At 39.4% G+C, this 21,378-nt stretch overlaps 2 protein-coding genes and 1 long non-coding RNA gene across 4 annotated transcripts in view; 2 read left to right on the top strand and 1 right to left on the bottom strand.

Moving 5' to 3' along the window:
- The first annotated feature begins 2,730 nt into the window (after window positions 1-2,730).
- On the top strand, window positions 2,731-12,381 carry phax (phosphorylated adaptor for RNA export). The gene is made up of 5 exons (XM_082157399.1): window positions 2,731-2,944; window positions 4,252-4,805; window positions 6,025-6,145; window positions 9,614-9,697; window positions 11,552-12,381. The coding sequence occupies exons 1-5, from the start codon at window positions 2,846-2,848 to the stop codon at window positions 11,798-11,800; spliced, it is 1,107 nt and encodes a 368-aa protein (XP_082013525.1). The 5' UTR covers window positions 2,731-2,845; the 3' UTR covers window positions 11,801-12,381.
- A 1,424-nt stretch (window positions 12,382-13,805) lies between these two features.
- Window positions 13,806-21,378, bottom strand: part of LOC309488959 — a 217,475-nt gene continuing 209,902 nt past the window's right edge. Inside the window, exon 2 of the long non-coding RNA XR_014202306.1 lies at window positions 13,806-14,184. This is a non-coding gene — a long non-coding RNA (uncharacterized lncRNA). The remainder of the gene's footprint in view (window positions 14,185-21,378) is intronic.
- Window positions 14,305-21,378, top strand: part of lmnb1 (lamin B1) — a 47,123-nt gene continuing 40,049 nt past the window's right edge. Inside the window, exons 1-2 of one of the 2 annotated variants that reach the window (XM_082157397.1) lie at window positions 14,305-15,292; window positions 15,436-15,804. In XM_082157397.1, the coding sequence (XP_082013523.1) occupies window positions 15,443-15,804 (362 nt within the window). In that variant the 5' untranslated portion in view covers window positions 14,305-15,292; window positions 15,436-15,442. The remainder of the gene's footprint in view (window positions 15,293-15,435; window positions 15,805-21,378) is intronic. The other variant, XM_082157396.1, reaches the window with a different exon arrangement.

A 21,378-nucleotide genomic window follows, 5' to 3' on the forward strand; every position in this document is an offset into this window, starting at 1 on the left:
ATCTGGTTAAAGGGATAGTTCACTTTAAAATGAAAATTACCCTATGATTTACTCACCCTCAAGTCATCCTAGGTGTAAATATGACATACTTCTTCCAGACGAATTCAATCAGAGATATGATAAAAAATGTCCTGGCTTTTCCAAGCTTTATAATGGCAGTGAATGTCTGTTTCTGTTCTGAAAGTCCATAAAAGTGCATCTATCCATCATAAAAGTGCATCTATCCATCATAAAAGGGCATCTATCCATCATAAAAGTGCTCCATACGACTCCAGGGGGTTAATAAAGGCCTTTTGAAAGCAAAGCGATGAGTTTGTGTAAGAAAAATACCCATATTTAAAACTTTATAAAGTCAAATAACTAGCTTCCGGCCAAACAAACATATGGATTCGACTTAAGTCACTTATGCGAGTAATGCGACGTACTGCTGATATTTACGCTACGCCGTGACACACTTTGCTACTTCTGACATCACAAGTTGTATAAGTTGCGCTTCAGGCATAAGTAGAGACTATGTATGGCCATTTGGCTGGAGGCTAGAATTTTACTTTGTAACATGTTAAATATGAATATTTTTCTTACACAAACGTAACACATGTATCCTTCGCTGCCTTAAATCACCCACATTCCTTTGCACACATTCCAATTCACAAAAATAAACTGAGGGAAAATGAATCAGTGCTGAGCTCATCTGAGTTTATTATAAAATGTAAGACCAAAATAATGTTTTCGGACATGAAATCATAGATGTTATCTTTTGTTTTGCTGTAAATTAATCACTAACACTAAATTGCCAATAATGTAATAAAACTGACTGTGTGAGAACATGAAGATGAAAAATGCTTGGGACAGTTGACGGGCCAGTGCTGCATCATCAGGAAAGTTTAAGCACTGACAATTTAAATATTCAAGCGCAAGAAAATGCGAAAGGGAACTCAATTCATTACTCGTGTGCTGTATGAAGTTTAAACATCCCAAGAAGTGTGCGTACAGAAAGCCTCAGACAGCGCGCAAATACTAAAGTGAGCTCTTTCACATCTTCTTGCGCTTGAAAATTATGGAAAAAGATGCCTGTCTCAGCGAGTATTGTAGTAAACATAGTCAGTTGTCTTAAATTAATGTAAAGAGTTGTGAAAGAAAATGCATGTGTACAAAATGAATCAGCATATTGGATCCGTGGATTTGGTCTTAAAGTGACAGCAGCCTAATATATCTGATAATTTATACAGCGAAGACTAGTGTGATTTTACATAACTTTATTCAATTTCTGTACCTGAAAAAGTTAGTTTTAGGTCCTGCTACCATCTGTTGGTCAGACAAAAACATGTAGGAATTACAGCTTTAGAAAAAAAAATCCTATAACCACATACATCCAGCAGAGGACCATAAACATCCATTTATTTCTCTGGATGTGCCCAACTGATCCCTGATCATGTCACCGGTCAAGACAGTCGCAGACCTTGCATTGAACAATGCATTTTAGTCAAATTAAAAATTAAAACGAACATTGTGCATAAAGCTAATTAAACTCGTTCTCTCATATAAGACAGTGACAGTTGTAAAATGTTTCTTTGTTCATAACTTTCAAAGAAAATCACAATAAGCTGTGTTTCATTGTTCAGTTTTAGTGACTTGTTTTTTCTAACAAATTATGTAAGGAATAATTGACGACGGGCCATTGAATTATTAGAAAAATAATGCCCACCTGAGGTGTGTATTATTTTTTATAATAATTTAACAGTCAATTATTCCGCTTATACTACGGTTACCACACCTCAAAACATTGTTCAGATGATGTATTTCGAGACATTTGTCAGGTTTTTGACCTTAAAACGCTCTTGTGTGTAGGACTACTTTCTCACGCATCTAATCAAAACGTAATTTTAGAGTTAACGGAGACTAATGCAGTTATTAAGGCAGTTATTAATGCAATTAAAGAGAGAGAGCAGCCTAGGAAAAATTTATAAAAAGCGCTTAAAACATTCCAAACCTTTTTATTTATACAACTTCTATATTAAAATTGGTATTTTTTCACTTCTATGTCCATATTAATCAAACTATATATATATATATAGTGTTCAGATAATATTACAGACCTAAAAAACACTAACATCAGTTAGCAATAAACAATGTTTTATTTTGTAAAATTTCTTTACAAAACAAGAATGACACTCTCTACTGTTTATAATTCACTGCAGTATATATTACATGATCCATGGTTTACATTACAGTACAAAAGTATTCCTAAGTTTCCTCTTTTGAATGGATGGTAATGAAATTGAAAGACTGATGCTTCAGTGTTCAGTTTCATCTTATTGCCATTATTTGATTTTTTGGATACAGAATACATTTCTTTACACTATTACTGTAGAAACGTAGCAAGTCTTATTCAGTTTTGTATTATGTTATTGTTGTGGATTTAAGTTTAACAGTTTTGAAAACAGTACTATGTAAGCATGCGCAGATTGGCCTGTAGGTTCATTGAGTTTTGGCGGTTGCTGTGTCGAAGTGAGAAAATAATTAATGTAATTTGAAAGATGTAGTCATTTTGTGCCAAAACAATGATAAATGATCCACAGTTTAGCCCACATAGACTGCTGCCGTGCTCAGTGTGTGAAGAGTTTTGAAAAATTAACCTAAGAATTGAGAAATTATTGTAAAAAACTAACTGTAAGCGCTGTGTGTTTCACACTCTGGTCCAGTAGGTGGCGGAAATGCACCTTCTATAATGCCGACCGCCAAAATATCACCAGAAGAACGTCCCACAGGAAAATGCGCCAATGAGAGTGCACGGCGTCGATGACGCTTACAGTAAATACGGGCTCGTTAGTTCCGACCGAGAGAAATGGCGGTTGACAGAGCCAGAATGGCGGATCTCGAGGATGGAGAGCTAGAGTCTGATCACGAGTCTGATATGCGGGATGCTGCAGAGGAGCGAGTGCAGGTGAAGCCTGTTCATTCTGTACAACACACTCTTGTTGTGTTCATATCGACTGATTGACAGTATGTTGAGATTTCTGTGCGAATCAGTGATGTATCTGTAACCTAGCCGTTTAAACATCAGCTCCCAGTCTCCGCTAATGTATCATAGACACTAGCAATAACACTGTTGTGCAGTTAGATGAAGCTGTCTAGGCCAGTTGTATGTAGTTCTGTTCTTCCCCTCACCCTTTTCCAGCTTTGCACATGATATTTCACGTTTGAAGCATTTTTACTTCAATAGTTTGCTAGACCAGGGGTTTCCAACCACGTTCCTGGAGCCAACACTGCACAATTTGACACCCATTTCAGATCTTCGAGTCTCTACTAATGAGCTGCTGCTCTGACTCTGTGTGTTTGACTGAGGAGACCTGCAGAATGTGTGTTTTGGGCTCCAGGGATGTGTTGGTAACCCCTGTGATAGACTGCTAGTGTGGGGAGGCTTCTTGAATGGACCTGCTTGAAAATGTTAACCCAGGTTCATTTTAAATGCTGATTCTTATTTCATGCTTTCTCTTGCATTGATTTTTCAGACTGAAAAATCATGGCATCTAAAACTTTAGAGGGAATGCATTGACACTTTCCCGCAGTAACACACTCCTCAGCCGGACTGAGTGGCAGAAGAGCTGCTGACTGGAGTTAATAGTGGAAACTGCGAAAACACGAGTAAAACAAACGATTATCAGTTAAACTGAAGGTTGGACTCAATACAGTGTTCCTTACAACTTACCAAAGATCCAGTGATCCATGGATGTTGACACGCAGCCAGGAATCGTGCTTCCTGAATCCTGATATTTATATGTGCCTGATTTCAACGCCGGGGAAATACATGAAGCACATTTTCCTGTGAATGCTTTATATAAAAACAATATAAGTCTAAATCCGGGTGATCACTCAATATCAATGATATATATATATATATATATATATATATATATATATCATCAAATCCTAAACTCCTTTCAGATGTACTCCTCCTGCTGCTTATTCAAGGGCTGAACATTGCTATGAGCCGTTGTTATATAAGATGATAACCCATTCAAAATGGACTCCAGTCACATCCGTAATGCATGTTCCTAGTCTTATTGTGATCGGTTACTCAGTGCATGTCGTTCTAAAGGAAAATGTTAGTCTTTATTATCAAACTTGCTTTGCTTCTGAATCCAATATAAGCTGATGTCATGCAGCCTCTCATTATGCAATCAGCTAACCTTCTACTGGCACCATTCAATCGATTTCTCACGCTCTTTTTGATGTTGACTATATTTGCAGGTCTCCTCTTTCCAGAACAGAGGACCGTCTTGGAACGCCGCCTCCGTCACAGGATACCGCAACTGCAAGAACACCGACTCCAGCGACAGCGGCTCCGACTCTGAGGACGAGGCCGTGCGCTGGAGGCAGAAGCGGCTCAAGTGTTCGAGTCTCCCGGCTCCGGTCCAGGCCAGCGCCGCTCGCAGGGTCAACAACATCTGGGGCTCGGTGGTGCAGGAGCAGAGCCAGGAGGCGGTCGCAGCGGAGCTGGGCATCCTGGGCATGGAGGCGGGCGTCAGCATGAGCAGTCGCCAGAGCGAGACCTATAACTACATCCTGGCCCGCAAGATGATGGAGAAGGAGCGTGGAGAGCAGGAGGAGGGGTTGAAGAGCATGTTGGATGAGGAGCTGGAGGGGTACATGCAGAGAGGAGCACCACCGAGAGAGGAGTGTCTGAAGAGAAAGCGTTCGGCCAAGGAGAGGCTGGGCCCACGGGCTGAGATGGACATCAAGGGGCGATATGAGATCGTGGAGGATGACCCTGACGAGAAAGTGATTGATGAAATCGCACACAGGTCAGAAAACATGTAGTCAGATGAAGTGATGTCATAGGTACCGACTTCAGTACCAAGTCGGCACTGAACTACACATGGGAGCGTTTGAAAGCTGCCGTCTATCAGCGTTAGCTTGTTTTCTTGAGAGAATTTTCCATGTACGGATACATAGTCCAATTAATCAATATCGAATGGAAGCCAATCGAATCACAAGCTTGTGAATCGAGATTGAATCGTGAAATTTGTGTGAATACCCCAGCCCTCCAACAGGAGTCATTTGTGTCAAATCAGTTTCACAAATTTTGTGAATCAAGTGATACCTAACAAAGAATTGTATATTTACACTTCTGGTCAAAAGTTTGGGGTCAGTAAGATTTTTTTATGTTTTTAAAAGAAGCATCTTCTGCTCACCAAGGCTGCATTTATTTGATAAAAAAACAACAACAAAAAAACAGTAATATTGTGAAATATTATGGCAATTTAAAATGACTGCTTTCTATTTTAATGTATTTTCAAATGTAATTTATTCATGTGATCAAAGCTGAATTTTCAGCATCATTACTCCAGTCTTCAGTGTCACATGATCCTTCAGAAATCATTCGAATATGATGATTTGATGATCAAGAAACATTCATTATTATCAGTGTTGAAAACTATGTACAATTTTTATTTATTTTTTTATTGTTTGATGAATGGAAAGTTCAAAAGAACAGCATTTATTTCAAATAGAATATTTTCTAACATTATGAATGTCTTTACTGTAACTTTTGATCAGTTTAACTCATCCTTGATGAATAAAAGTATTGATTTATTTTATTTATTTCCCTCCAAAATAAAATTTTAATTCTTACTGACCCCAAACTTTTGAACGGTAGTGTTTAATGTTACAAAAGCTTTAGGTTTCAGATAAATGCTGTTCTTTTGAACTTTCTATTCATCAAAGAATCCTGAAATAAAAATGTAAAAAACTGTTTTCAACACTGATAATAATCATAAATGTTTCTTGAGCATCAAATCATCATATTTCACAATATGACTGTTTTTGTTTGTATTTTTAATCAAATAAATGCAGCCTTGGTGAGCAGAAGATACTTATTTTAAAAACATGAAAAATCTTACCGATCTAAAAGATCTTACAAGATTTTAAGATAGTTGGATGAAAAATGTCCCTGGTCATTATCTTCATATACCTCAACTAAACCTTTTAGATAACCATGCTTTTGTTTGCTCTCTGTTAAAGACTCATGGAGCCAAAGAAGGATCTAATCGAGCGTGTGGTGAGAGTTATCGGGAAAAAGAAAGCCATCGAGCTTCTGTCAGAGACGGCAACAATTGAACAAAATGGAGGTCTCTACACTGTGGTATGTGCAAAACAAAAGTTCATCCAGTTCAGTACATAAGATCGGAGTTTGGAACTACTGTTAATTTTGTCAGCTATTTATTATTTATTTGGTGTTAGTCCTGTGTCAAAATGTTCTTTTTAGCTTTTATCATATTTAATCAAACCTATCCTGTTTTTTGTTTAGTCAAGTTTTAGTTGACTAAAGGCCTATTTATACTTCTGCGTCGAACTGCCGCCGTAGCTACGTCGTAGGCTGTGTGTAGCGCGCGTACCCTTCGGCGTACCCTGACGTGCACCTCTCCAAAAATGTAACAACGCGTCAATTCTACGCAGACGCAAGCGCTGTGATTGGTCTGCCTGAACCCCTCCCTCGGGGTTTCACATGCTCCGTCAACGCGGACAACAACGCAGAAGTATAAATTAAAACCAACACGTTGCCTACGGCGTATAGGCTCCGGCGTAGGTCCGACGCAGAAGTATAATGAGGCCTTAACTCCCGGTTTCACAGACAGGGCTTAGATTAAGCCAGGATTAGGCCTTAGTTCAATTAGAGCATTTAAGTAGCTTTTATAAATATGCCTTAGAAAAAAAATCTAATTGTCAATCGAGCTGCACGATTAAGCGATTTATCGATCTCGTTTCAAACGCACACACAATCTTATTCCTAAATGACAATGATTCTGCCATGTCTCTTAAACCTTTGACAAGCAGCTGCGATTACAGCGAACACTCAGATGTGTGTGTGCACTGCTGCTGATCCAGAGAGAGCAGTTATGTACCGTTTAGGAATGAAACCGCTTCACAAACAACCTTTTCAATCAAATCTTTATTTCTGTGTAATAATTCACATCTCATATAAACACTGTGACTACGGTAGTAAAACAAATAAAGACCGTATAATTTACGTTGTTACACCAGTAGGTGAACAAGAGACTTTTAATTGAATTATTTGTTCAGGAGAATCGATCAAAAACGGTGATTCGTCCAGGAATGAAACACGTCTTGGAGTTAGTCACTGAATCATTCATTCATGCATTCAATATTTTGTCAGAACTGCTAGTAAATAGTTTAGTTGTCTATTCAGAATCGTGTGAGAATTGGGATCTCTATTTTAAACAAAAAAAAAAGTTATTCTTAATTTGTCCAGAATTGTGCAGCTCTATTTGCACAAACAAAAGCGAATTTGGTGCATTTCCATCAAGTTGTTTGAGCGTATGACGGTGGTGTTGGTAACCCAGAATGTTCGCTACGTCAATTTATTCGGCAAATGCATTTCCATCTCCCATTATTTGCATGAACTTTTTTTTCACAAGTTAAAAACCACCTCAAGTGAGCATGTAAACTTTTTTTTTTTTTGCGATGTAAGGGATTTTTCCCCCCCTGAAATTTGGTGTTTCCATCACTCGTTTCTGATGCAATACATCGATGTGATGGAAACATAGCTAGTATATTGGATGATCTGTGCATAAGCTCTTAAAGTGTTTCAGTCTATCATGTTAAAGGGATACTTTACCGTTTTTTCATATTAAACTATGTTATTCCCTTAACTAAGACGAGTTGATACATACCTCTCTCGTCTCAGTGCGTGCACTTAATCCCTCTGTCTTGCGGCGAAACTTTGTTAGCCCAGTTCATTTAATATGGGCCAAGCAGAGAAGCTACCAAACACCTCCACGTTTTCCCTATTTAAATACAGTTACTCGCGAAGTGTAACTCGACCTAGAACGGTGACACAAAACAAAACGTTGCGCTTTTCTAAGCGTGTAAAATGGATAACTATTTTGTATGGCGGAATACCATAGCAAGTGCTTGTAAGCACTTCGACTTGGCGCAGTAATATCTTCACTCGTGGAAAAATCCTCTCACCGGCCCCCGCTCCCTCTAGTGAAGATATTACTGCGCCAAGTCGAAGTGCTTACAAGCACTTGCTATGGTATTCCGCCATACAAAATAGTTATCCATTTTACACGCTTAGAAAAGCGCAACGTTTTGTTTTGTGTCACCGTCCTAGGTCGAGTTACACTTCGCGAGTAACTGTATTTAAATAGGGAAAACGTGGAGGTGTTTGGTAGCTTCTCTGCTTGGCCCATATTAAATGAACTGGGCTAACAAAGTTTCGCCGCAAGACAGAGGGATTTAGTGCACGCACTGAGACGAGAGAGGTATGTATCAACTCGTCTTAGTTAAGGGAATAACATAGTTTAATATGAAAAAACGGTAAAGTATCCCTTTAATCAAAGAACAAAAGACAGAGAAAATCACTCACTGCTCTTGACTGAATAACTTTTGTAACTTTAATTTAAGCCTTAATCTGGATTTAATTTTTACAATGAAGACTATCCAGCATTATTTCATATTTGATTACTTTCATTTCTTTAGTATTTAATACTGTTAGACCAAAAAAAAAAACTTTCGTTTTCAATTTGTTCTAATTTTATTACTGACTGTTTACTTGTCCTTAATGTTTTAAATTCACATTAATTAGGCTAGTAGGTTTGCTGTAGTATAAAAATTGTAATAAAGAATAGATTTTTTTCACTAGTATCTGTTTGTACCTCTGACCCAATCCTCAGCTCTGAGCTCTGCTGGAGCTGCTCTGAACATGTGCGGTGCTGATGAAGAAAAGCTCAAATATGATAGAGCAATAGAACGAACAGTGACAGTAACAGAAACTCGTAAAATACATTTTAGCAGGCTTAAAGGTAAAGTGGAGGATTTTCTTTTTCCGGGAAACGAGCGGTTTGTGTGAGAAAACGAACAGTATTTATATCGTTTTTACCTCTTATACACAGCCATGTCCAAGTGATCTGATCTGACGTGTACGCAGACTGGTGCATAGATATATACACTAGATGTCGCCTTGTCTACGGCAGTTCATTGGAACGAATGTCTTTAAGGCGACATCTAGTGTATATATCTATGCACCAGTCTGCTTACACGTCAGATCAGATCACTTGGACATGGCTGTGTATAAGAGGTAAAAACGATATAAATACTGTTCGTTTTCTCACACAAACCGCTCGTTTCGTGTCTTAGGCCATCAATGTGTACTTACGATGGGGAATTGTTTAATTTGGACGACGGGGAATTGTTTTAATTTGGACTCTGTGCATGCTCTTTGAGGTGGTGCCCATAGACCTGCATTATATGACTGACTGACAAGAACGGTATGACCTAAAAATATCAATTTAAACTACTGCGGAAAAAAAGACACCTGCATCTTGGATGCCCTTGAGGTAAGCTAAAACATACCAAAAATTAATTTCATAGTGAACTATCCCTTTAAGCACATTGTGTTTGTCTATTGTTGTGACTTGTTGTGGATCCGATCACATTTTTATGTCAAATTACTGCAGAAAAACAGATAATTTCAAGAGGTTTAGGTACTTTTTCTTGCCACTATATATTCAAACATGTTGATCCTGTTGATTTTAATCAAAATGATATTGGATGAATATTACTCAGTGTTTTGTTGTATTTCCTGCAGGATGGCAGTAGGAGACGGACACCTGGTGGAGTGTATCTGAACTTGCTGAAGAACACACCCAGCATCTCTGACGGACAGGTGAAGGTCAGTCATCACTCAAGTGTTTGGGTGGACAAATATCAAGCAGCTGTGTTTTCATCAACTCTCAAATGTAAAATTAAAATAATTCCAAGAGTGACGGTCCACAATCGCTAGTCCTCCAGCCGCAGAGCCACAGGCAGAGCTTGAGCTTTAGTGCTGTCAGAGCATGTGAACGGAGCAGGAATATTTCCTTCAGAGCGGAGAGCCATTCTGAAGTCAAGTCATCAAACAAACCATGCTGACGTGTACACCAGGAGAAACAAGTTATAGAAGGCTATTCAATCTGTAATTCACCAACATTCACCATGGATTTAATGTAGTAACTCTAACTGTAACCATGGTATTGTGGCAGAAATAGTGATTTATTTATTTTTTACATTATTCAATTCAGGGTTCGTATAACCTTTTGAGAGTGAAATTCAAGCACTTTTCAACAACTTTCAAGTGCTTTACACTTTTCCAGCACTTCAAAGCGCTAAATATTGTCCAATATGTGATTACCAAAAACATTATATGTTCATTCTTCAAAGATTTTCCTTATTTGTAAAACTAAAAGTTTCAAGATGTAGGAAACACCCTTGGTACAGAGCCCCTAAAGGGACCCTTGCCAAAAAACAAAAACAGACATTCACGTGCACACTAGGATTTTTTTTGTGTGTTCTCACGCGTTACAATTTCCAGTTTTTGCATTCTATAACCCATTTCTTTTGTGTATCACTGCCAATTTACTATGAAGAAAATGAGATGAGGGATGCGTATGAATTAATAAAGATCTATTTTGCTCAAATTCTGGCTTTCATTTGGGCAGTGTACCTTTAATATCACAGGGGGGGGGCGCTTGTCTGAAGTTTAAAAATCATTGGTTACCCGTAAGCCAATCACATAACGTTTGGTTATGACGTGTTATGCGCAGGCTCAGCCGCATCTAACTTCCACTGTAAACACATGTATGATGCGAAAACAAAATACCGGAGTGAACATGGATGTGAACGACTTTTGCAGATTATGTGAAGTAAATCTACGCATCCACGGTACAATCAGCGTCTACGTCACGGCTCTCAGCCCGCCCTCTGTTCCTTGATTGGCCGGCTGTTTTGAGGCCGGAGGAAAACGGAAAGATAGGTCGCTATCTCAGACTGAGTACAGAAGCGAACTGAAATTGAGCGGAAGTACAAAGTCTGACGTAGTCAGGCTAATGTAAAACATCGTGTGCACGCAAATGTCTATATATCTTTTATTTTTGCAAAGGTCACTAAAGGGCAAACAAACACTTATTTAAAAATAAATGCAGCTCTACAAAAATCAGACGCTGGCGCTAGCATGTGTAGAACGTCATGGCACCGGTGCTACCGCTCTCTAGTGTTAGTCTGGAGCCCTGTGATTCAGGTTTTGTAGCTGACTATTGAGCTATGGACATTGAATGTCTTTTCTGAGGTAAATGTAACGTCATGTGACATCTTGGTTGAAATCTGAAAATGATTAAGCGATTTACATGAGACACAATATGGATTTTCAGTAAGTTGTCCTGGATCTTTCAGCATTCCTGCTGTTGTTCATGTTTATGAACACTGGTTCCTACAGCCAGGGTTCCTACCCCGATGGGAAAAATATGGAAACAAGAAAATCAGTCTGGAAGATCTTTGTGTTTCCAGACTATTTCCCCTGTTTCTGTGTGTAGTCAGGTGTTCGGCAGCTCTGGCTCAACGTCCGGTCTGAGACCGCTAGAAGCCGCTGTCGTGTGTGTCGACCTGCAAGGCCTGGCTGTCTGAATCTGACACTAGCATTTATGTACACATTTAATTCTCTCTTTACATGCAAATCTCAGAAATGTTTTGTTTGCATGTTCCCTTCACACAGGAGATCTTTTATGAGGAGAACCAGAAAGAATACAATGGCAAAAAGGCTGCTAAGAAGCGACGGAAGCAAATTGTTGCAAAGAAGATGAAGCAAGCCATCAACACGCTCAATCTGCAGGAAGATGACGACGTCTCGCGGGAAACCTTTGCGAGTGACACTGAAGAGGCGTTGGGGTCGCTGGAGGAGCCAGCGCTGGGCACGGAGGACGGCCCTGTGGTCTACAACACAAACGACCTGGAGGTGTTCTGATGTTTAGCAGGCCTGCCCTGCTTTAGTGGAGCACTACATGCTTGACTAACTCTCAGGATGAAAGAAAACGTTTGATTAGTCAGAGTGACCGTGGAAGACTGATGTTTTGAATTTGTCCTAATGTTCACGAATAGCACTCAAGTTCCCTACTTGTTAAACTCTTTAGCTTGTTAGAAGACCATCAGAAGCAGCCAAAGGTTGTACAGATTTTCTATCTTGGCTGGTTTGTTAATAAATTGTAATCTTTTTCTGTCTGAATGTTTTGATACATTATCAAAATAATAGGGGATAGCAGTAAGAAAAGTACTTATTTCAAAGGAACTTGGAGAAGCTCTAGATGTTTGCTGAAGGTGCACTAGTCATGCAGTACATGTTTGATGTATGATGCAAAAAGTTTTGCTTTGGTAGCATGTCAGTTGGCTCAATTTCTGTGATTAAAACGTCTGTCTTTTTAAAAAGATTTTACTTTCACTATCTTATTTAGGTTTGAGCGCAATGATGCTTTGTACGAAGGTGTGAACATTCTTGAACAGATTTAGCTTTATGCTTCAGTATGTGCTCAAATTAAAAAGTAAACCCTTTATTTTTGTGATCAATGCGCTCTGGTAGCTTCTGTGATCAGGTTCACTTTTGCACATGGTATTAGGGATGCACGGTGTATCAACCACCATATCAGTAGCGGACGATATATGTCCTTTTTTTTATGTTATAGTTATCGGCCCAATAAGAACATTAATGGCCAAATATTAAAGCTGATAAATGATGCATTTTTTCCTTCAGCTGAGAGACTTCAGATGCTCAACATGAGGGTTTTGAATTACTTGAAATATGATTGGAATCACTTTGAAAAGGATATAGCCTAGGCTACATAAAAGTATAATGATTATAATAAGAGCATTATAATTGTGTGCTTGGGACGTGGCTTTTAATGGTGAGACTTTTGTTTTTGTAATCAGGCTCTCAAAAATTATTAAAAGATTTGGATTTATCAGCCAATATATTGGTTATTGGCTTTCAAATAAAAAGAATTGGTATAGGCCAACATTTTAATATCGGTGTATCCCTACATGGTATAATATACAGAAATCTTTTGCTGGGTTCTCATAAAAGTGCTTCATTTGTGACACGTTTGCCTGATAACGCTTCTCTGTCTGGCGAGACAGTCTGTCTGGCAGGAGCAGGTATTAAAAGAATATGGCAGCAGCTGAAAATTAAATATAAAAACATAATTCAATCAAGTAAGGCTTGAGCATATCATGGGTGTAGGCTACTTGACTTTACTTTTGACATATTAAATAACTAAATAGCATCCAGTGTCTAGCAGTGCAGCAGCATTTTTGGCAGAGGGAATTCCTGGAGGGACTTTAGAGCCAGTCACTCCCGAAGATTCAAGGGCCTTTATAAAATGTAAGAGGTTTACATACAGTATGTGTTATTTTTTATATAGGCTATTTTTGATATTTCCATTTATTTTACTTTGGGTTGGGTTTTTTGTTGGTCCCAACAGATTCTGATGGTAATATCTGTCTTTTGGAGCCTCCTGTCCCAACAGAACCCCAGGCAGTTGTAAGTAGCCTATCAATACACCAGAAATTATAAAAAATAGTGTTATAAAGTGTACTCGACCCAATGCTCATCTTCACAGGACGATGGGGATAAAGATTTTCTGCTGCCACAGAGAGGCCTACAGAGGTAAAGTTAATATTATGTGTCTACACATCAAACAAGCTACACATTCAGATTTTTTCACATTTTTATGTGGATAATCTAAGTATAAACAGGTATTCTTATGTCTCCCTCCCTCAGAGTGTGGAAGAACAGCAGGAGGACGGTCCATTAACTTCTGTTGCACAGATGAACACAGTTCAGTGATTTCCAGTAAATGCCACAGTTTAATTCTGTAGAATTTGTTCAGAACTACATTATGTAACTCTAATCTACTACTGTATTTTCAGTTGCCAGTTAAGGAGTTATATAGACTTCATCTAAAAAAAAAAATAGAAAAAAACTGCAGTAAAAATAGCAATATTTTATTTATTAATAAAAGATTAATTTTATTAATAAAAATGTACTGAAAGAATGAATGAGGTGTTTAAACACTACTTCCTCTTTAAAAAAGGGGAGGAGACCAATAGAAACTCTGGGTTTACCGAAGAAAACCTGCTCCCGACCAGGTTAGGTTCACAGAGTAAGTTACCATGGTAACTGACTCTGAGTATAAGTTACCTCTCTTTCAGAAACGGGCTTGACTTACTCTGCTTTCTCAGGTTTAACATACCTCCCATTCTGAAACAGAAAACTCAGAGTTTCCCTCATTTCAGGGTTAACATACTCAGAGTTTTCACTTAACCTCCTTTCTGAAACAGGCCCCAGGTCTCTTGTCTCTCCAACACAGCCTGTGCTGTGGATGAAGCCCTCAGGCCAGAGCCAGCAGGAGGACATGATGCTGAAGCAGGAGGACATGATGCTGAAGCAGAATCGATCGCTCATTGACCTAGATTTTGCCATTGCACAACTCACAGTATTTGAGTGTACTGTAACATGCTTTTCATTAAGAGTTTTGGCTTGACTGCAGTATTTTTACAGTACACTCAAATACTGTGAGTATTTGATAACACCAGCCTTGATAACACTCTTCCTCATCGTCCACCGCCTCTTTTATGTGCTCTTCCTCTTCTCCCTCTCAGACTGTTTCCATCTATTGTTCGTATTGAACTGGCTTATATTTTATACAGTTGGTTTGATCACAACATTAGAAACAAGAGTGTACAACTGTGCTTTATTTGTGTTTAACTTTTACCTCTTGTGTTTAGAGTTCTGCAGAAAGAGTGCATGAGATTTGCAGATAGTGTCTAACTGTCTTAACTCGTTGAAGGTTTTGCAGAAAGAGAAATTTATTCGACAAATTGGTTTAGGCTACTATAGTGAGAGTTTGGTTCAGAGAATGGGGTTTAGTGGATTAGCAATTGTGAAAAACTAATACTACTTAAGCAGAAATAAATAATTTAAACCTGAAACAAACAGCGAAGTGTCAGTCAGTCATAATTGTGTGTATCGTGAAATTAATATTTGATTCGCTGGTCAAGCATGATCACAAAAGAAAAGTCAGACTACATGAAATGTTTATTGATTGTTGCGTTGTTTACAGGCGTTGTAACTGGAGGACGAGCACGTGCTAGTGATGTTACTTTTTCAGCGCGTTTTTGTGCAGTTTGAATTTTGTCTCAAAAGCACCGTTGAACCCCCTGATGACGTGGCGGTTGCTGATTGAGTGTCCGTGGTCACGTGTCAGCGTGGTTCTGATGAGCGGCCATATTAGTTCAGTTCATTCTATCACGCGACCGGGCTCACGGTAAGACGCTCACACATATATGTTTATTATTTCATAGTTTACAGTGATGTCGATGTAGGACACTGCCGTGTTTAAAGCAGCTCTTGTAGAATTATACCCTGTTCGCTCGGAGCGTTGTTTCTATACTTTTCATTCAGAAGGTAAACCGTTTTTGTCGTGCTCATCATAGTCATTAGCGTTGTTCGGGTGTTTATAATTCAAGTTAAACCATGTTGTTCTGCTCGCTGAGCCGAAGAGTGACCATAATCCATCATTCACGCTGACTCTTGTGTTGTAAATGCAGCTGAAGCATGGCGAGCGCGGCGTGTACCCCGGCCGGGCAGCAGCCGTTGCCCCGCGGCGGCAGCGCGACTCCTCTGAGCCCCGCGCGGATCTCCAGGCTGCGGGAGAAGGAGGACCTGCAGCAGCTCAACGACCGGCTGGCGGTGTACATCGACACGGTGCGCGGCCTGGAGACCGAGAACAGCGCGCTGCAGCTGCAGATCAACGCGCGCGAGGAGGAGCGTGCACGCGAGATCTGCGGGGTCAAGGCGCTCTACGAGACCGAGCTTGCGGACGCGCGCACGGCGCTGGACCAGACGGCGCGGGAGCGCGCGAAGCTGCAGATCGAGCTGGGCCAGATCGGGAGCGCGCACGAGCAGCTACAGCAGACGTGAGACACTATATTCAGACTTCAATCTCATTTCTCTCTCTTACTGTATAATTGTGTTTTATGGGCATGACATCTATTTTGCATAAAAATACACAAAAAATTGGAGAAACTAAAATGTATGGTAACTTATTAATTTTATCTCGGGTTCAGATAGCATTTACCTGTACTTTGAGATGCACCAAAAGGAGAATTTCTTGGCAAAAACGGTAAATTCTGGATGTACTTGACCGAAAATGACTTGTTTTTTAAAAACGTTATTTTATTTTTATTAACATTACACTCTAAATTGAATTTAATAAATTTTTCCTAAATATCGAAAGGTAACACTTTACAAAAAGGTTATTTTTTTTTATATTAATGTATTAACTAACAATGAGAAATACATTTGTTACAGTATTTATAAATAATCTTTGTTAATGTTATAAAAATCAACTCGTTATCTTTTCTGCAAGATTAATTGATAATTGATTAATAGATTTATTGGCCGATTCCGGTTTTGTGCCGATGATATTGTGCATCCCTAATGACAATACTAGAAGACATTTTTAAATATATTATAACTAAAATTATATAATATGTCTTTAATAGGTTCGAACGCTGACTTAAAACGTATTAAACAAGAAGATTTGATACTTTTTGTTTTTTCACTATCATTAATGTATGGGACCGCAAGATTCAGCTCTCGTCGTCTCTGCAACGTGCCTTTTTCTTTATCACCAACTCCATCTTTGCTTGCAAAATGATAGACAATGATTCTCATTACTTGTGATAAAACAAATTAAGTAAATGAGTGATCAAATAAGTAAACTATCCAGCCCTGTGCGGGGATCCCCAGGCGTGTCGGCCAGCAGCAGTTCCTCTAGCCCAGAGCATCATGTGATGGCGCTCAGTGGATGTGTGTGAAGCTCTGGACCAGATGAGAAAGGAAGGGTTTTTTAAATGCTTCTCCAATTTGCCTTGGTATTTTTATAATTAGTGTATTTTCCTGCATGCATTGTGTTTTTTTTAATTTTTTTTATCAGGGTCACAGAGGCCTGTCGGGTCACTCTTTCACTCTTTTTTTATTATTTTTATTTCTAGTTTCTTGTATTTCGTGTCTGTGTGTTGTATTGGTCTCACACTAACAGCAGTTTTGTGATGGTCATGTTTGTTATGAGACTCTTTAGTGAATCAGTTACAGGCTCACGTCATATGTTCATCTTGTGAATGAGTGTTTTAGTACCGTGTTGTACAGCTGTCCGTGTTGCTCGTAGTGTTTGGTTTAGTTTTTTTTGTTTGTGTGTCTGATTGACAGGAGCAGCAGTTGGTGTGTTCAGTGTTTCTCTCAGTGCTCAGACTGAAGCGTCTCATTGGCGTGTAGCAGCTGGAGGAGGTGAATGTTCACCAGCTGTTTACCAGTCTCCCAGTGAAGCAGCTCTTTGTTTCTAACCTTTTCTTTGGACTAGGCATGTGCCGGTATCACATTTTCATGCTGCGATTAATTGAGTGATCTTTTATCACGGTATACGGTATTATCACGATATTTTAATTGCACATGAGAAACAGATGGATTTGGGGGGGATGTAAAAAATTTAATAAAACTTGCATCACAAGGTGTAATTGTGATTGTCAAAACATTTGGTAACTAAACTGAATTTTATTAAGTTTAGTGACAACATGTTACAATGATTACATGGTACAATGACTGGTAGGCTACTGTTTGTATTGTTTAACACAAATTTAACGATTTCAATTCAATACTTGGGATTTGATTTAAATCTTGATTCAATATTGACTTATTTTGGATAAATATTAGGAAGGCTACAGTAGATAGCCCACATGTTTTTGTTTTTCTCAATGTAAAAAAAACAAAACACATAATGCTATGTAACCATATAGAGGCCTATCAGCTGGTATTATTAAAGGTTACAAATAACTAATTAAATCAAATATAATGTGGTTTTCATTATAATAACAATTATGTAATGACACAAGTAAAAATATAATAAATATGTAAAAAAGTGCAGCGCACATATTCAGCAAAATACTCCTCTTTATCTATATGTTTTAGTCATCTAACATGCTGCTGGTCATTAAATAGTTTAAATGTAACGTTCTGTGACACAATTGTTCTCCTGTTTCATATCAAAAGTAACCTGCTCTGTCTTGTTTGACGGTCTTCGTGTCCTCTTTGCTCCGCGATTTTTCTCTGCGTGAGAAAACGGATGTGTGGCGTGAGCGTGTGAGAAGTCTCGCGCTGAATGCGTCGAGTTGGCAGCTCTGCTTTTAGAAGCGGGATGGATCCGGATAGATCGGCGGCGGCCATAGACTGTAGGCGGCGGCATTCCTCCTTCCGCCATGCTGCTTCTCCATGCGAGGACTGTTTACATTAGACTAGAAGTGCGCACCGGCCGCATGCTTATTATACACGTGGCGATTGTTTACATCAGAGTGCGCACGTGTTTCACGCAGCATATGCAGTGTTTGTTTAAGTGGTTGATGGAAAATAAGCTATAATGCGCGTTCTAAAAATCTAAATTCGGATCTGTTATTTTTCACGGTATTTTGAAGTGCCCGCGATAACAATATCGTGCATATTCATTACCGCGATTTATCGCATTACCGAATACCGGCACATGTCTACTTTGGACTGAAGCACATTAGATGCGTGTAGCACATGTTAAGATTATCAGAAACTCATGAAGTGAGAGCTCGTGTCCTCCAGGCGCTCTCGGCTGTGTGTGAGGCGTTCCTCTCATTCCTCACATTCCTCAGTTCCTCCGGAGAAGGAGACCGCGACTGCTCAACACTAGTGTTGCTTGAAGACCTGTAAGCACACACTGTTCCTCAGGCTTCAGGACGCTCTCTCTCTCTGGTTGAGCGATGTTGAATTACATCTTTTCATTAGAGGGACATTTGTTCAACATGTATTTTAACATGCATCTTGATCCCTAGCTGTGGGGCCAGTGAGAGCCAGCGCTGCCAATGAGCCGACCGCAGCAACAGCCTCTGATCTCGAGCCACAAAGCCAAAATCAAGCTGTTCGATCAGTTCAGTTTATTTCTTAAGCACATGTAATGACAGCAATGAGGTGCTGTACAATACAAAATAAAAGACCATGAGATGACAGATAAAAGGAAACAGAAGAACAAAACAAGACATTACAATGTATTATAAGCCAACAAAAAGATATGTTAAGACTAGATTTGAATGCAGATAAGGTAGAAGCGGCCCTAATGTGGTCTAGAAGGCTTTTCCATAAAGTGGGACGAGCCACAGAAAAAGCTCGATCACCCCGACCCTTTAAGCCAGTTCTTGGGATTTGGAGTAAGTGTTGATCTTAAGACCTTAGGCTTCGTGAGGGATTATAGTGGTGTAGTAAAACAGACAGATAGCTTTGCGCTTGATTATGTAGAGATTTATAGACCAGTAATAGGATTTTAAACTCAGCTCTATAATTAACTGGCAACCAATGTAAATCTTTCAGAAGGGGAGTGACATGCATACGTGTTTTACATCCTTTCAGAAATCGTGCTGCTGGAATTTGAACCACTTGTAAACAAGAACTTTAAAAATTAGATATAACATAGTAGATGGAGTTGCAATGATCCAGCCGAGTCGTAATAAAAGCATGGGTTGCAACTTCCAGAGACTTCTTGGATAGAAATGGCTTAATTTTAGCAAGCAAGCGGAGATGAAAGACTAGAACTGATCACAGAGCTAATATTTGTTAAACTTAAGGGAATTGTCAAACTCCACACCCACATTCCTCACAACAGAAGAAACAAAAGGTTGTAGACATCCAAGATTGATCTTGTTACTTCCTGGAGAAAGAGGGGCCAAGAACAATTACCTCTGTTTTATCTGCATTCAAAAAAAGGATGTTTTTAGAAAGCCAACATTTAACCTCATCCAAACAGGCAAATATGGAGTTAGAGCACTCTGTGCCGAGCCACGGGCAGTAGTGATGCGCAGATCGCGGTTATATCTGCGGGCGCTGCCGATAATCTGTGGATCGGGCGGGTCAAGTAATAAAAATAACATTCTGATTAATTTCGGGTGGGTTGCGGGTGAATGCGAGTCATTATTAAAGGAGCTGTATGTAAGAAATGTATTTCAATTAATCATAAAATGGCTCTGATATGTCACTAGACATTAAGAAATCATGTTCATTTCAAATACTTATATCACTGACAACTAGGGCTGGGGTAAACGATTATTAATTAAACGATTAGTCGGGCGATTATTTTATCGATTAGTCGACTAATCTAACGACTAATTGGAATTATTTATCCTGTCTGTTATTCGCATATCTCTGTCGAGCCGTTACTCCGATGGATTTCAAACTCGACAGCTGTCTGGGCACGAGTAAGTGCAGTGCCAAGTTTGACGTTGTTTGGATGAGAAATGCAAAAGATATGTTAAATATATTGGTAAAAGAAGCACTTAGAAGGTTGTGGTTTAAAAATAAACATTCTGACATAAACACACTGTCAGCTACAATGTTTACTTCTGAATAATATAGTATAAATGTGATAAATCCTTTTTTTTTTCATGCAATTAATCCATTGAATCAATATAAAAGTTATTTTTCACATTGAAACTGTTGAAAATACACAACAAAGTAAGTTGATCCACATATGACAGCCTCTGAACTCGGTCAATACTAATCTGGACTAAACATAGGCTACATTCAATCAGCCATCGCTAGAAATACCTTCTGAACGACGGCGACCTTCTTTTTTGACGGCGATCAGCTGTAAAATGGCTTAGGTCCTGCTCGGTTTTCGTTGACTTTGAGTACAAGAATTGAACGTTTTTTTAAAAGATCCCCTGGGGTTAACGTGTCAGCATTCGACAGAAGTTTGACGCTGTCGTGTGAGAACAAGCATCAGTCGGCATTTCTCTTCCTCCCGCGTGCCTCATCTTCTTAATCTCCTCACGTAAATGATTAGATTTCGATGGCTTACGTTTCTTCCCTACGGCAGAATCCACCACAGGTTCATCAATGTATTATTTTTTTTGTTTGTTGATCAAAAAGTGCAAAGTAGATAAGGAAAACTAGGATGCCGGGTGTCAGAGCGCCACCGTTACTGTTTACAATGCGTGGAATGGTGCGCTGTGATTGGTTGAGCGGATTTGTGGCATTCTGCAGAGAAAGGAGACTGGCGTTTGTCGCGGTTTGGAAAGAAAGGGAGAAAACATGGCAGAATAACACGGCGGGCGGTGTGTGTGTGGCGAGCTGTACCTCCGGGAATGGTGCAAAAAAATAAATAGATAATAAATAAAGAAGCGTCGACGCAAAAAATATGACGTCGACGTAATTTTGGCGTCGACGTCATCGACGCACCGCTACAGCTCTACTGACAACAGTAGTACGGCCAGGATATTGTCATTTAAAAAGTGAAGTTGCAGCCCTCAACTGATTTTGATGTTGTCATGTTGTGTTTTGGCCTGAAGCCCCACCCTCCACCTATCTACCAATCACGAAGTCAGTATCCGGGTTGCCAGCTCTGCTCTAGTTGAAAGCTCCTTGTAGCAGCCTACGTTCCTGCTGGATCCTGCAGCCTATCTGGCAACCTGGAGTCAGGGGGG

This window comes from Leuciscus leuciscus (genome assembly GCF_965113295.1).
Source record: "Leuciscus leuciscus genome assembly, chromosome: 24".
NCBI lineage: Eukaryota > Metazoa > Chordata > Actinopteri > Cypriniformes > Leuciscidae > Leuciscus > Leuciscus leuciscus.

Excerpts from the sequence above, each read along its gene's own strand:
- phax (XM_082157399.1), top strand. The coding sequence starts at position 2,846 with ATGGCGGTTGACAGAGCCAGAATGGCGGATCTCGAGGATGGAGAGCTA. Across the intron at positions 2,945-4,251 it reads CTGCAGAGGAGCGAGTGCAG|GTCTCCTCTTTCCAGAACAG; the intron begins GTGAAGCCTGTT and ends CTATATTTGCAG. Across the intron at positions 9,698-11,551 it reads TCTCTGACGGACAGGTGAAG|GAGATCTTTTATGAGGAGAA; the intron begins GTCAGTCATCAC and ends CCCTTCACACAG.